The 13572-nt window shown below is 46.1% G+C and overlaps 1 protein-coding gene across 1 annotated transcript; it reads right to left on the bottom strand.

Moving 5' to 3' along the window:
* Positions 1 to 3432: 3432 nt before the first annotated feature.
* On the bottom strand, positions 3433 to 4512 carry LOC144259061 (olfactory receptor 52N2-like). Its single transcript, XM_077807237.1, has one exon. It carries the CDS (start codon positions 4510 to 4512, stop codon positions 3433 to 3435), a length of 1080 nt encoding a protein of 359 aa, XP_077663363.1.
* Between the last annotated feature and the right edge of the window lie 9060 nt (positions 4513 to 13572).

The raw sequence follows: 13572 nt of genomic DNA, 5'->3' as shown, positions 1-13572 counted from the left end.
GTGTCTAGACTCAAGGTTTTCCAGCCACCAAGGTTTTCAGTCTCAGTTGTTAATTTGATTGTCCCCTCCTCCCATTCTGATTAGCAGAAACTGCCAGCTAGATATGACCTTGCTCCTGTCTCCAAATTAACCCTGAACTATGTGGTGTTCTGTTTCATTAATTCAGTGTGGCTGAATGCACATAATATGCTTGCATTTAACTTGATTATATTCTGGGCTACACACACCCCTCAAATCCAGGGCTAGAGAAGGGGTGGAGTGGGGGTGGGGCCTGGGGTGGAGCAGGGGTCAGAAGAGGTGGGGCAAGGTTAGGGGCTTGGAGTTAATGTTGGGGGCAGGGCATGGCGCAGAGTGGGGATCGAGCACCCCCTGGATAGAGAGGAACTCATTGCTTATGCAGACTCATTGGGATCTGCAGTTAGGACGGAAGAATCCAATGCACCGCTACAGACTAGGGACCGAATGGCTAGGCAGCAGTTCTGCGGAAAAGGACCTAGGGGTGACAGTGGACGAGAAGCTGGATATGAGTCAGCAGTGTGCCCTTGTTGCCAAGAAGGCCAATGGCATTTTGGGATGTATAAGTAAGGACACTGCCAGCAGATCGAGGGACGTGATCGTCCCCCTCTATTCGACATTGGTGAGGCCTCATCTGGAGTACTGTGTCCAGTTTTGGGCCCCACACTACAAGAAGGATGTGGATAAATTGGAGAGAGTCCAGCGAAGGGCAACAAAAATGATTAGGGGTCTAGAACACATGACTTATGAGGAGAGGCTGAGGGAGCTGGGATTGTTTAGCCTGCAGAAGAGAAGAATGAGGGGGGATTTGATAGCTGCTTTCAACTACCTGAAAGGGGGTTCCAAAGAGGATGGCTCTAGACTGTTCTCAATGGTAGCAGATGACAGAACGAGGAGTAATGGCCTCAAGTTGCAGTGGGGGAGGTTTAGATTGGATATTAGGAAAAACTTTTTCACTAAGAGGGTGGTGAAACACTGGAATGCGTTGCCTAGGGAGGTGGTGGAATCTCCTTCCTTGGAAGTTTTTAAGGTCAGGCTTGACAAAGCCCTGGCTGGGATGATTTAACTGGGAATTGGTCCTGCTTCGAGCAGGGGGTTGGACTAGATGACCTTCAGGGGTCCCTTCCAACCCTGATATTCTATGATTCTATGATGATTATGTCAAAGCTCATGAACTGCTCATAGTCCTCGCTCAGACTTCAATTCTGGTGGGATTCTCCAACAAGGTGTCCCCACAAATCTCCCCAGCAGGCCCGATCGGTTAGGGGTTCTCAGACCACGCCTCCTGGATGGGGCCTTGCAGGTCGGGAATGTGTGTGTGCACATGCATCCGTGTGTGCTTTTGTGCACATGGAGCTGCGTGTGGTGTGCACATGGGGGTATGTGTGTATGTGCCTCTGAACCCGTGTGTGTGTGCACCCAGGGGACTGTGTGTGTTTGCATGTGCGTCCATGTCTGTGCACCTCCAGAATATCCCATAGCCCAGCAGTTTAGCACCCTCACCTGGAACGTGGGAGACACAGATTCAAATTCCTCCTCCACTGCAGGTTTGTTTGTACAAAGCAGAACAGCTCCAGACAGACAGACTGACTGAGGCTCACCCAGAATAGCCATTTGCCTGGTGCTCAGGGCACTCACATGGGACATGGGAGACCTGTGTATAACTCCCTGCTCCAAATCAGGTAGAGCAGAGATTTTGGATCTTGGTCTCCCACATCCCTCTCAGGTCTCTCGCTGACCTGTCCTAGTCACCTTGCTCCAGGAGAGGGCTCAGAGCTGACAAGGGGTTCCAAAGAGGATGGATCTAGACTGTTCTCAGTGGTAGCAGATGACAGAATGAGGAGTAATGGTCTCAAGTTGCAGTGGGGGAGGTTTAGGTTGGATATTAGGAAAAACTTTTTCACTAGGAGGGTGGTGAAACACTGGAATCTGTTCCCTAGGGAGGCAGTGGAATCTCCTTCCTTAGAAGTTTTTAAGGTCAGGCTTGACAAAGCCCTGGTTGGGATGATTTAGTTGGGGATTGGTCCTGCTTTGAGCAGGGGGTTGGACTAGATGACCTCCTGAGGTCCCTTCCAACTGTGATATTCTGTGATTCTATGATTCTATTCTATGAGTCTATGATTGGGCAACAAAGTGGCAAATGAAATATAATGTGGATAAGTGTAAAGTAATGCACATTGGAAAAAATAACACCAACCTTACATACAATATGATGGGGGCTAATTTAGCTACAACTTATCAGGAGAAAGATCTAGGAGTCTTCATGGATCATTCTCTGAAGACGTCCATGCAGTGTGCAGCAGCAGTCAAAAAAGCAAACGGGATGTTAGGAATCATTAAAAAAGGGATAGAGAATATCTTATTGCCCTTATATAAATCCATTTTAAGCCCACATCTTGAATACTGCTTACAGATGCGGTCTCCTCATCTCAAAAAAGATATACTGGCATTAGAAAAGGTTCAGAGTAGTGCAACTAAAATGATTAGGGGTTTGGAACGGGTCCCATATGAGGAGAGATTAAAGAGGCTAGGACTGTTCAGCTTTGAAAAGAGGAGACTAAGGGGGGGATAGATAGCGGTCTATAAAATCATGAGTGGTGTGGAGAAAATGAATAAGGAAAAGTTATTTACTTGTTCCCATAATAGAAGAACTAGGGGCCACCAAATGAAATTAATGGGCAGCAGGTTTAAAACAAATAAAAGGAAGTTCTTCTTCACACAGCACACAATCAACCTGTGGAACTCCTTGCCTGAAGAGGTTGTGAAGGCTAGGACTATAAAAGGGTTTAAAAGAGAACTGGATAAATTCATAGAGGTTATGTCCATTAATGGCTATTAGCCAGGTTAAGTCTATTAATGGCTATTAGCCAGGATGGGTAAGGAATGGTGTCCCTAGCCTCTGTTTGTCAGAGGGTGGAGATGGATGGCAGGAGAGAGATCAGTAGATCATTACGTGTTAGGTTCATTCCCTCTGGAGCACCTGGCATTGGCCATTGTTGGTAGACAGGATACTGGGCTGGATGGACCTTTGGTCTGACCCAGTATGGCCATCCTTATATTCTTATGAAATGGCAGACTGTTTGCTTGTCAGGCTGCAGCAGCTCGGGTCCCAGACCCACAGCAGAGGGAAGCCAGCTGGTGGGGGAGGGAGGTGGAGATGATCCAGTGAGTGATGGTGGGATGGGACAAGTGAGCAACAGGGTCAGAGTGTTGGGGAATAGGCACAGAGGGGGGAAAGGACTTGAGGGAAGAGGAAGGGCAAGGGGGTGTCAGATGTCCAGTTATCAGCAATTAGAAAGGTGACAAATCTAGGAGTTAATGAGCTGTACACAGACTGATCCCCCAGTTTATTATGCTTACAGAACACAGTAAGGCCAGGAGTGCGTTTAATATCTTTTTGACTGCTCAGTCAGTGATTCAGGGAAGAGGGCCCAGCACCATGTCACCAGCCAGCTTTGCACGGAGCTCGGTCTGGGAGCCAGAGCACCAGCAGAAAACTTTAGTTCCTTTAAAAGTAAAGAGCCAGAGCAGCCTGTCCTGGATCTGTTTGGTCCTCACCCCGTAGATGATGGGGTTTACCATGGGGGGCACCAGGAGGTATGCATTGGCCATGAGAACATGGAAATGCAGGGCCACATTATAGCCAAACCGGTGTGTGAGGAAGGAGAAGAGAGCTGGGATGTAAAAGAGTAAGATGGCACAGAGGTGGGAGCTGCAGGTTCCAAAAGTTTTGAGCCGGGCATCCTTTGTGGGGAGGCTGAAGATGGCCCTGAGAATCTGGGTATAGGACACAGCGATAAAAAACACATCCAGACCCGTCACCAAGAATGCTGCAGAGAGGCTGTAGTAACTACTGACATGGATGTCTGTGCAGGCCAGTTTCACCACAGCCATGTGCTCACAGTATGTGTGAGGGATGATGTTGGTTCTGCAATATGACCACCGCCTTGTCAGGAAGGGATAGGGCAGTACAAGCATGCCTCCACGCAGCACCATGGCGAGGCCCACCTTGGCCACCACAGGGTTTGTCAGGATGGTGGAATACCTCAGGGGATGGCAGATGGCCACATAACGATCCAAAGCCATGGCCACAAGGATCCCAGACTCCATCCCTGAGAAGCAGTGAATGAAGTACATCTGGGTAAGGCAGGCACTAAAATCTATCTCCCTGGAATTGAACCAGAAGATGCTCAGTGTTTTGGGCAGGATGGACGTAGACAGGATCAGGTCGGTGACGGCCAGCATGCAGAGGAAATAGTACATGGGGACATGGAGGCTCGGCTCCATATTCACGATGAACAGGATGGTGAAGTTCCCCAAGATGGCTATGGCGTACATGGCACAGAAGGGGATGGAGATCCAGACATGGGCCGCCTCCAGGCCAGGAATGCCCAGCAGGATGAAGGTGGAAGGGTTGGTGAAATCGGTTTTGTTGGAATCTGACATGTAGAAAGGGAGAAGGTGTCCAACACTCAGGCACAACGGTGTCTCTTGCATGTACCGTACATTCCTCTGTATGTATCTAGTGTGATGGTCGCAGTACAAATGCCTGGTGGAGAGACAATGTTAATATGAGACATTACATGCCCTTCTGGAAGCTGTTATCATAGGTGAAGCAGATTGGTTGTTCTTCACAGAAACATGACATTTTCATTACTCAGATAAATGAATTATGAAGAACTGACCCTACTAATGCCAATTCCATATTTTATGGTGCTCCATGCATCAATAATTCCTACACATCATGGTGTGGAGAACCTTAATACGAACCGGCAGGAAACATGAGTGTGGATACTGGTTATCCAACATTGTTCCTTAGGCCTTGTCTATACTGTGAAGTTTTTTCACCAAAAGGCAGCTTTTGGTGAAGAAACAGTGGAGGTGTATACTCTGCAAAGCCACTTTCGATGATGGAACTCCTCAGTTTCAGTGAGATTATAAAACCACCTTGATGAAAGTTGTAAGGCTTTTTAATCAAAAGTTTTGTCCCCAAAGTGCCAATATAGACACTTGCACTTGATTTTATCGCACTAATAGGCCTCCCGAAGGCATCCCACAATGCCCATCCTGACCCTCTGGTCCGAAATTTCATCTCTGCTACCCTGCATCCAGGTAAACTCCTTCCACCTGCCCCCCATCTAAAGTCTCGGGAATTTTGAAATTCCTCTTCCTGTTTGCTTGGCATGGAGAGCTTACAATACATGTTCCCAGGTAACCATGGTGAATCCATGCAGAAAATGCTCTCCCCCGGGACCACTGTGGAGCTGCTGGATCTACTCAGTATTTGGGGAGAGGGGGCTGTGCAATTTCAGCTGTGCTCCAGTTGTAGGAATTTCAATACCTACACACAGATTTCGTGCACCTTGTGGGAAAAGGGCTGTGATCGGAACATACTGCATTGCAGAACAAAGGTGAAGGAGCTGAGGCACACATACCCGAAGGCAAGGGAGGCAAATGGTCACTCCAGTGCTGTGCCCCAGACCTGTTGTGTGTATAAGGAGTTGGATGCTATCCGTGGAGGCGACCCCACCTCCATGGCAGAGAACCCTGTGGATAAATCCCCTGGGTTAGAAATGACAGAAACTTGACCTAATCCAGAGGAGGAAGTCATCGATGAAGCACTGAATACATTAGGAAACGTGGAGCCCGTGCCGGGTTTGCCCAGTGCTGCGTCCAGTCAGGAGTTGTTCTCCATTCTGGAGGTGTCCAGACAGTCTCAGCAGTCACAATCAGGCAAACCAGAAGCTGGAGAGGAGACCCCTGGTAAGTGATTTTGCTTTGTGAAGTGTGGAGATGCGTTGAGGGAAAAGAAATGTACAAGTCTGGCTGTGTTTCTGTGTGCTGGGTATTTTCCCATGCAGCTAGATAGTACGGTGGAAGAGGGTGTTGATACACACCGAGATGTCACTGGAAATCCCCCAGAGAGATCTCTAGGAAACTTTCCTGCAGGTACTCCACAATCCTGTGCCGGAGGTTCCTTGGCAGAGCTGCTTTGTTCCTTCCCCCATTGAGGGACACTTTCCTGTGCCATTCTGGAATTACTTGGACAAGGACCAAAGCGGCACACAGGCGAGCAACATAGGGATGGGGGAGGAAACAACAAGTGTGTAGTAGATGCGCACTTGCTTCCTTGCTTCCTCTCAGGAGAGAGATATCTGCCACAATGACCCCCACCTGTGGAAAAGGGTGGGAAACTTTAGAATATTGCTCCCTGAGAAGTGCTCCACGACCCCTTTCACAGTGCTTTTCTCCCACACACAATGTCCCCTACTCCTGGGTAAACTCATGATGCTTGTAGTGTTCACCAGCATGTGTGCTTGTCAAGGGTCAGCCAGAAAGTGATCGATGTATTACCAGCGGTATATTTTAATGTAGTGTTTCAATCCTGTACGTGTAGTTAACAATAATGCTTCTGTTTATTGTTACTTGTGCTTCACCAGATATGTCCTTGAAAGGAGGCACCCCCTCCACTCCAGCCGGGCGTCTCCACCAGATAGGAAAGAGCACAAGACGGAGCAAGGAAGATATGTTTCAGGAGGAGCTTCAGCACTCAGAAGCAGAGAAGATGGAATGCAGGAAGTGGATGGAATATGACAAGCAGGAAAGAAAAGGAAATGAGGCATGCCCTAGGGATGCAATGGGGAGGCTGATAAAAGTTTTGGAGAAGCAAGCCAACATGCTGCAGTCCCTTGTAACCCTCCAGACTGAGCAGATGTGTGTCTGCCCTCCCCTTCAGCATATTCAGAGCTTTTTCCCATGCCCTCCCCAAACTCCACCCGAACACTTCTTTCTGATTTCTGGGACTTCACACTTTCCCCTACACTCCACCCCTGTAGACAGCTTTATAAACGACAGCTGGAAGTATGCTCAGCTCTAAAATCAGTCCTCCCCTGGCACCTTCCCCTCCCAAGAATGTGAGTTTGTCTCTGTGTGTATGCATAGTATTGTGTTTTTTGACAATAAAAGCATAGTTATTTGAATAATAAGCACTCTTTCTTTGTTTTCATGGAAGTTATGATAGCAGATGGCAGCAGTAAACAAGCAAGTGGTTTTATCATTTCCTTACATTAAATCCTGGGCTTGAACAAAACTGGACTTCATTATGCATTACAATCCCAAGCATAGCAACAAACATTACTGGTTCTCAACTTCAAAGTGTTGCCTCAAAGCCTCCCTGATTCAAATTCTCCCCCATTGTGCCCCTCTAATAGCCTTGGTGTCTGGCTGCTCAAAATCGGCAGACAAGCATCATGTCTCAGCAGTCCACCTCTGAGCAAACTTTTTGCCGTTTCCTTCACAAATATTATGCAATGTGCAACAAATGACTACGACCATGGGAATATTTTCCTCAATAAGGTCTAATTTGCCAGAAGGGCCTCGCCAGCGTGCCTTTAATCTGCCAAATGCACATTCCACAGTCATCCTGCACCTACTCAGCCTATTGTTGAAATGCTCAACAGGTTTCCCATCTACGGCTTTCATAAGCCCTGGCATTAAGGTGTACTCTGGGTTTCCGAAGGGTCACTATGGGCATTTTGACATCCCTATGGGGATCCTCTGGTCTGAAAAGAAAGTTCCCCTTTGCAGCTTTCTGTAGAGGTCGGTGTTCTGAAAGATTTGTGTATTGTGCAATTCTCCGGACAACCCTGCACTGATGTCAATTAAATGCCCTCGGTGATCCACAAGCACCTGTAACAAACACCATGGAGAAGTACCCCTTCTGACTGTTATACAATATTGCAAGGAGCTTTGGTGCCAAAATTGGAATATGCATGCCATCTATCACCCCTCCACGGCTAGGGAAACCCATTTCTGCAAAGCCATCCACAATATCACGCAGCCCCAAAGGTCGATTTCCTGACCGCAAACTGATTTGTGACCAACCGGTAGCATCCTGGAGTTGTCAGCTTCCACAGTGCAGTTACCGGGTGCTTCTTGACCAAGAGGGCAGCTCTCATTTGAGTGTCTTTGTGCCACAGGGCTGGGGCAAGCTCAGCACACAGTTCCAGGAAGATGGCTTTCCTCATCCAGAAGACCTGAAGCCATTGCTTATCTTCCTAGACCTGCATAACGATGCAATTCCATCATTAAGTGCTAGTTTCTTGAGCCCAAAAGCAATTTCCACCGTGTTTAGCTTTCTGTGAATGGCAAAAGCAACCTAATGCTGCTGCTATTGATATAGGACAGCGTGTCAGGTAACTGTGACTTCCAGTGCCTTCACAACTTCAAGATTGATTCCACTGCCATTCGCGATGTGCTACTGACAGCTAGCAGAGCAGTGAGGGGTCCATTCCTGCAGCTAGAGGTGGCGGACTGAGCAGAAAACAAGGGACCTTGAAAAGTGCCATGAACTGGAGATAGGAAAACATGGAAAGCTGGGACAATGCATCATTGAACATTAAGCCTTAACCCATGATGTGCTGTGATCCACTCCACCTTCCCACAACACCTATCGGCACAAGATGGAGAGCTGAACTGTGGGAAAGCTACCCACAGTGCATTGCTCTCACTGTCGCTGCGACCACCCCACATGTGGACGCACTATGCCGAAAAAGAAAGACAGTGTGAACGTGCAACAATGACTGGTTCTAAAGGCTTTTTGGTCATTGACCAAACTTTTGGCAAAAATATCTGCCAATGTACACATTGCCTTAATGCAATGAAATCCAGGCTGGAGAGTCCATGCTTTAGGGAGTTTGCTATTCACCTAGTTACTGAAAATCTGAGAGGGGAAAAAAACCCAAACCTTTGCCAAGACATGTGCCAAGGGAAAACATTCCAACTCGAGCACATCTTAGGGAAAAGTATGGGCATAGCTGATAGCAGCTAAATGGAAACACCTGCTTTTTTGCAGTAGTAGCCAAAACAGAGACAATGTTTGGTTGCCTAAGGAATGGGATGGACAATAACCTGCTCTGGATAGTCACTCAGTGTTTTTCACCCAGTCTCTAACAGATAAAGCAGACAGAAAGGGGATTTCTGAGACAGGCTCTCAGTATGGGGGAGGCTACCATATGCAGACTGAAAAGTCTGGGATTGCTTAGTTTAGAGAAGAGACAAAGGACGGAGCATATGATAGAGGAGAACAAAATAAAAGAATGGAACTGATTATATTCAAATAGACAAACAAAGATACCAATCAAAAGGGCTAATTCCCCAAAGCTGAGGAAATTTATCAGCAAAACTGATTGGGAGGAAAATATTAGACAGGAAAATGGGAATGAAAATTGGGAGTTTGTTAAGAAGAGTTTATTGGACAGCTAAAAAGTCACGATTCCACAGTCAAGGAAGTGGAGAACTTTGGCTAAAAACTCAGTTCAGTGGCAAAGTGAAGGCAGCATTTATGTTGGAAAAAAGCAATATATACAAATGGGAAAAAAGGAAAAATAGATAGCAATCCATACAAATGGGAAGTTATGAAAATTCATAAGGGATGTTAAAGACATCAGGGAAAAATCCATAATTGGCAGAGCTAAGGATAACAAAACGGAGGTTATTAAGTGCATTAAGAACAAAAAAACCCTAGAAAAGCTTTAGGCCAATTCCTAGAGGGAGAAAGGAAACTTCTTAATGTTGCAGATAACATAGATGTGTTTCAGAAATAGTTTTGTTCTGCATTTGGAATGAAGCAGTATGAGATACTCATATCACATGAGGTGATGAAAAGTCTCCAGTCCATTAGGTGCCAAGGAGAATGTTATACATCACCTACAGTAGAACTTTAGGGTTACGAACACCAGAGTTACAAACTGATGGATCAACCACACATCTCATTTGGAACCAGAAGTATGCAATCTGTCAGCAGTAGAGCCAAAAAAACAAAAAACAAAAAAACAAACAAAAAAAGCAAATACAGGACAGTTCTCTGTTAAATGTAAACTCTTAAAAAAATGAAGGGAAAGCTTAAAAAAAAGATTTGACAAGGTCAGGAAACAATGGAAAAGCTGGTCTGGGATTAGTTCAAAAAAAGTCTAGGAATATAATTAATGCCAGTAAACAACATGGTTTATGGAAATCAGGTCTTGTAAAATAAAACTGATTACATCCTTTAATGAGAGTGTAGGTTTGGTTGATCAAGGATACTGTGCAGATGCAAGACACTTCAATTTCTCTGAGGCATTTGATTTAGTAGGGAAAGACATTCAGATGAACACTCCACATTATGGAGTCCTTGTGGCAACTTAGAGACTAACAAATTTATTTGGGCATAAGTTTTTGTGGACTAACACCTACTTCCTCAGATGCCTGGAATGAAAAATACAGTAGTAGGTATATATATACACAGTACATGAAAAGATGGGAGTTGCCTTACCAAGTGGGTGTTCAGTGCTAACGAGACAATTCAATTAAAGTGGACCATTCTCAGCAGTAGAATACCAAAGGAGGAAAAATCACTTTTGTAGTGGTAATGAGGGTGGCCCATTTCAAATTGTTGACACAAAGGTGTGAGTAATAGTAGGGGGAAATTAGGTTTTGTAATGACCCATCCACTCCCAGTCTTTATTCAGCCTAATTTGATGATGCCCAGTTTGCAAATTAATTCCAATTCTGCAGTTTCTCATTGCAGTCTGTTTTTGAAGTTTTTTTGTTGAAGAATAATCACTTTTAAGTCTGTTATGGAGTGACTGGGGAAATTGAAGTGTTCTCCTACTCATTTTTGAATGTTATAATTCCTGATGTCAGATTTGTGTCCATTTATTCTTTTGTGTAGAGACTGTCCGGTTTGGCCAATGTACATGGCAGAGGGGCATTGCTGGCACATGACGGCATAGATCACATTGGTAGATGTGCAGGTGAACAAGCCTCTGATATTGTGGCTGATGTGATTAGGTCCTATGATGGTGTCCCCTGAATAGATATGTGGGCACAGTTGGCAACGGGCTTTGTTGCAAGGATAGGTTCCTGGGTTAGTGGTTCTGTTTTGTCGTGTGTGGTTGCTGGTGAGTATTTGCTTCAGGTTGGGGGGCTGTCCGTAAGCAAGGACTGGCCTGTCTCCCAAGATCTGTGAGAGTGATGGGTCGTCCTTCAGGATAGGTTGTAGATCCTTGATGATGCGTTGGAGAGGTTTTAGTTGGGGGCTGAAGGTGATGGCTAGTGGCGTTCTGTTATTTTCTTTGTTGGACCTGTCCTGTAGAAAGTGACTTCTGGGTACCATTCTGGCTCTGTCAATCTGTTTCTTCACTTCAGCAGGTGGGTATTGTAGTTGTAAGAACGCTTGATAGAGATCTTGTAGGTGTTTGTCTCTGTCTGAGGGGTTGGAGCAAATGCGGTTGTATTGTAGAGCTTGGCTGTAGACGATGGATCATGTGGTGTGGTCAGGGTGAAAGCTGGAGGCATGTAGGCAAGTATAGTGGTCAGTAGGTTTCTGGTATAGGGTGGTGTTTATGTGACCATCGCTTATTAGCACTGTAGTGTCTAGGATCTCTTGTGTGGACTGGTACAGGCTGAAGTTGATGGTGGGATGGAAATTGTTGAAATCCTGGTGGAATTCCTCAAGGGCTTCTTTGCCATGGGTCCAGATGATGAAGATGTCATCAGTGTAGCACAAGTAGAGGAGAAGTACCAGGGGACGAGAGCTGAGGAAGCGTTGTTCTAAGTCAGCCATAAAAATGTTGGCATACTGTGGGGCCATGCGGGTACCCATAGCAGTGCTGCTGATTTGAAGGTATAAATTATCCCCAAATCTGAAATAGTTATGGGTATGGACAAAGTCACAAAGTTCAGCCACCCAATTTGCTCTGAAATTATTTACAATATCAGTAGGGCACACGTAAAATGCACTAAAAACTGGTGAACTGACAGATCTCAGAAAGCCATTGTCAAGGGGCCAGTCTCAGTGAATGGGACTGTTCCCAGTGGGGTTCTGCAGGGATCAGTTCTAGGTCTGAGGCTATTCAATATTTTCATCAAGGATCTGGAAGCAAATAGAAAATCACTGCAGATAAAATTTGTGGACGACCCAAAGATTGGCAGAGTGGTTATAATACAGTCAAATGAAAAATGATCCACTCGGAATGGGGGAACGCATTCCCGACCCACAGACTAGGGCACTGTATTATGGACGCAGGGACCCTGAAAAGGATTTAGGGGTCTCTGTGGACTCCAAACTCATTGTGAGCTCCCAATGCGATGCTGTGGCTAAAAGGGCTGATGTATCCTTGGATGCACAAACAGGGGAGTGGTGACTTGTAGCAGGGCCAGGATTTTACCTCTGCACAGGGCATTGGTGAAACCGTCTGCATCCAGTTCTGGGGTCCGCATTTCAAAAAGGCTGTTGAAAAGTTGGAGAGGGTGCAGAAAAAAGCCACAAAAATGATTGGAGGCTGGAGAAAATGCCGGTCAGTGAGAGACTTGAAGGGCATCAGATATTTAACTTATGAAAAAGATGAACAAGCGGAGACTTTCATGGGGTGAAAACCATTAGTAAAGTGGAGAAAGACAGAGCAAGACCCAATGGCTGGAAGCTGAATCCAGCTGAAAATAAGGGCCAGATGTTTAGCACTGAGGGTGATTAATCATTGGAACAAACTGTGAAGGGAACTGGTGGATTCTCAAACTCCACATGTCTGGAGATCCAGATTGGATGCTTTTCTGGGAGATCTCCTTAAGGACTTCTCTACACTTTAAATGCTACAGCAGCATTGCCTTGGTGTTTCAGTGTAGACACTATTTACACCGATGGCAGGGGTTCTCTGTCAGTGTAGGTGACCCACCTCCCCGAAAGGTGGTAGCTAGGTTGATGGAAGAATTCTTCTGTTGACCTCATGCTGTGTACAAAGGGGTTAGGTTGATATAGCGACATCCTTCGGGGTGTGGATGATTTTGCTGTTGCAAACAAAGCAGATGCAATTTGGGGTTGCATTAACAGAGACATGGCATGCAAGTCACGGTCAGTGATACTATCACTCTACTCGGTGCTGTTTGGGCCTCAGTTGAAGCACTGTGTCCAGTTTGGGTCACTAAGGGATAGGAAGGATGTAGAGAAACTGGAAAGGATCCAGAGGCAAGCGACAAAGGTGATCCAAGGGATGGAATGCAAGTCGTATGAGCAAGCTGAAGGAACCAGGTATGTTTAGTTTGGAAAAGAGGAGATTGAGGGAGGACATGCCAGTGGTCTTCAGATCCTTGCAAGGCTGCTATAAAAAAGATGGGGAAAAGTCGTTCTCTCTTTTCATGGAGGGCAGGACAAGAGGCGATGGGATGAAACTACAGCACACCAGATTTAGATGCAATCTCAGGAAAAACTCCCTAACTGCAAGAACAAGAGAATAATGGAACAGTCTCCTCGGAAGGTTGTGGAAGCTCCTTCCCTGGAGGTTTTCCAAAGGAGGCTGGATGGTCATGTGTCTGGGATGGGTTAGACACAACCAATCCTGCATCTCGGCAGGGGTCAGACTCGATGACCCTTGAGGTCCCTTCTCAACCTGTGCCTCTATGATTCTATAATGTAAAATTGTAGTGTAGACCAGGCCTTAGTCAAACACAAGTCATTGGGCTCAATAGAGGAGTAACTGGGTAAACTTTAGTGGCCTGTGTTATTTAGAAGGTCAGACTGGA

The sequence above is a fragment of the Eretmochelys imbricata genome, chromosome 1 (assembly GCF_965152235.1).
Source record: "Eretmochelys imbricata isolate rEreImb1 chromosome 1, rEreImb1.hap1, whole genome shotgun sequence".
Lineage (NCBI taxonomy): Eukaryota > Metazoa > Chordata > Testudines > Cheloniidae > Eretmochelys > Eretmochelys imbricata.
This window is presented reverse-complemented; position numbering and strand designations above follow the sequence as displayed.

Bases quoted from the DNA above. Each gene is read 5' to 3' on its own strand.
- LOC144259061 (XM_077807237.1), bottom strand. From the start codon at position 4,512: ATGCAAGAGACACCGTTGTGCCTGAGTGTTGGACACCTTCTCCCTTTC.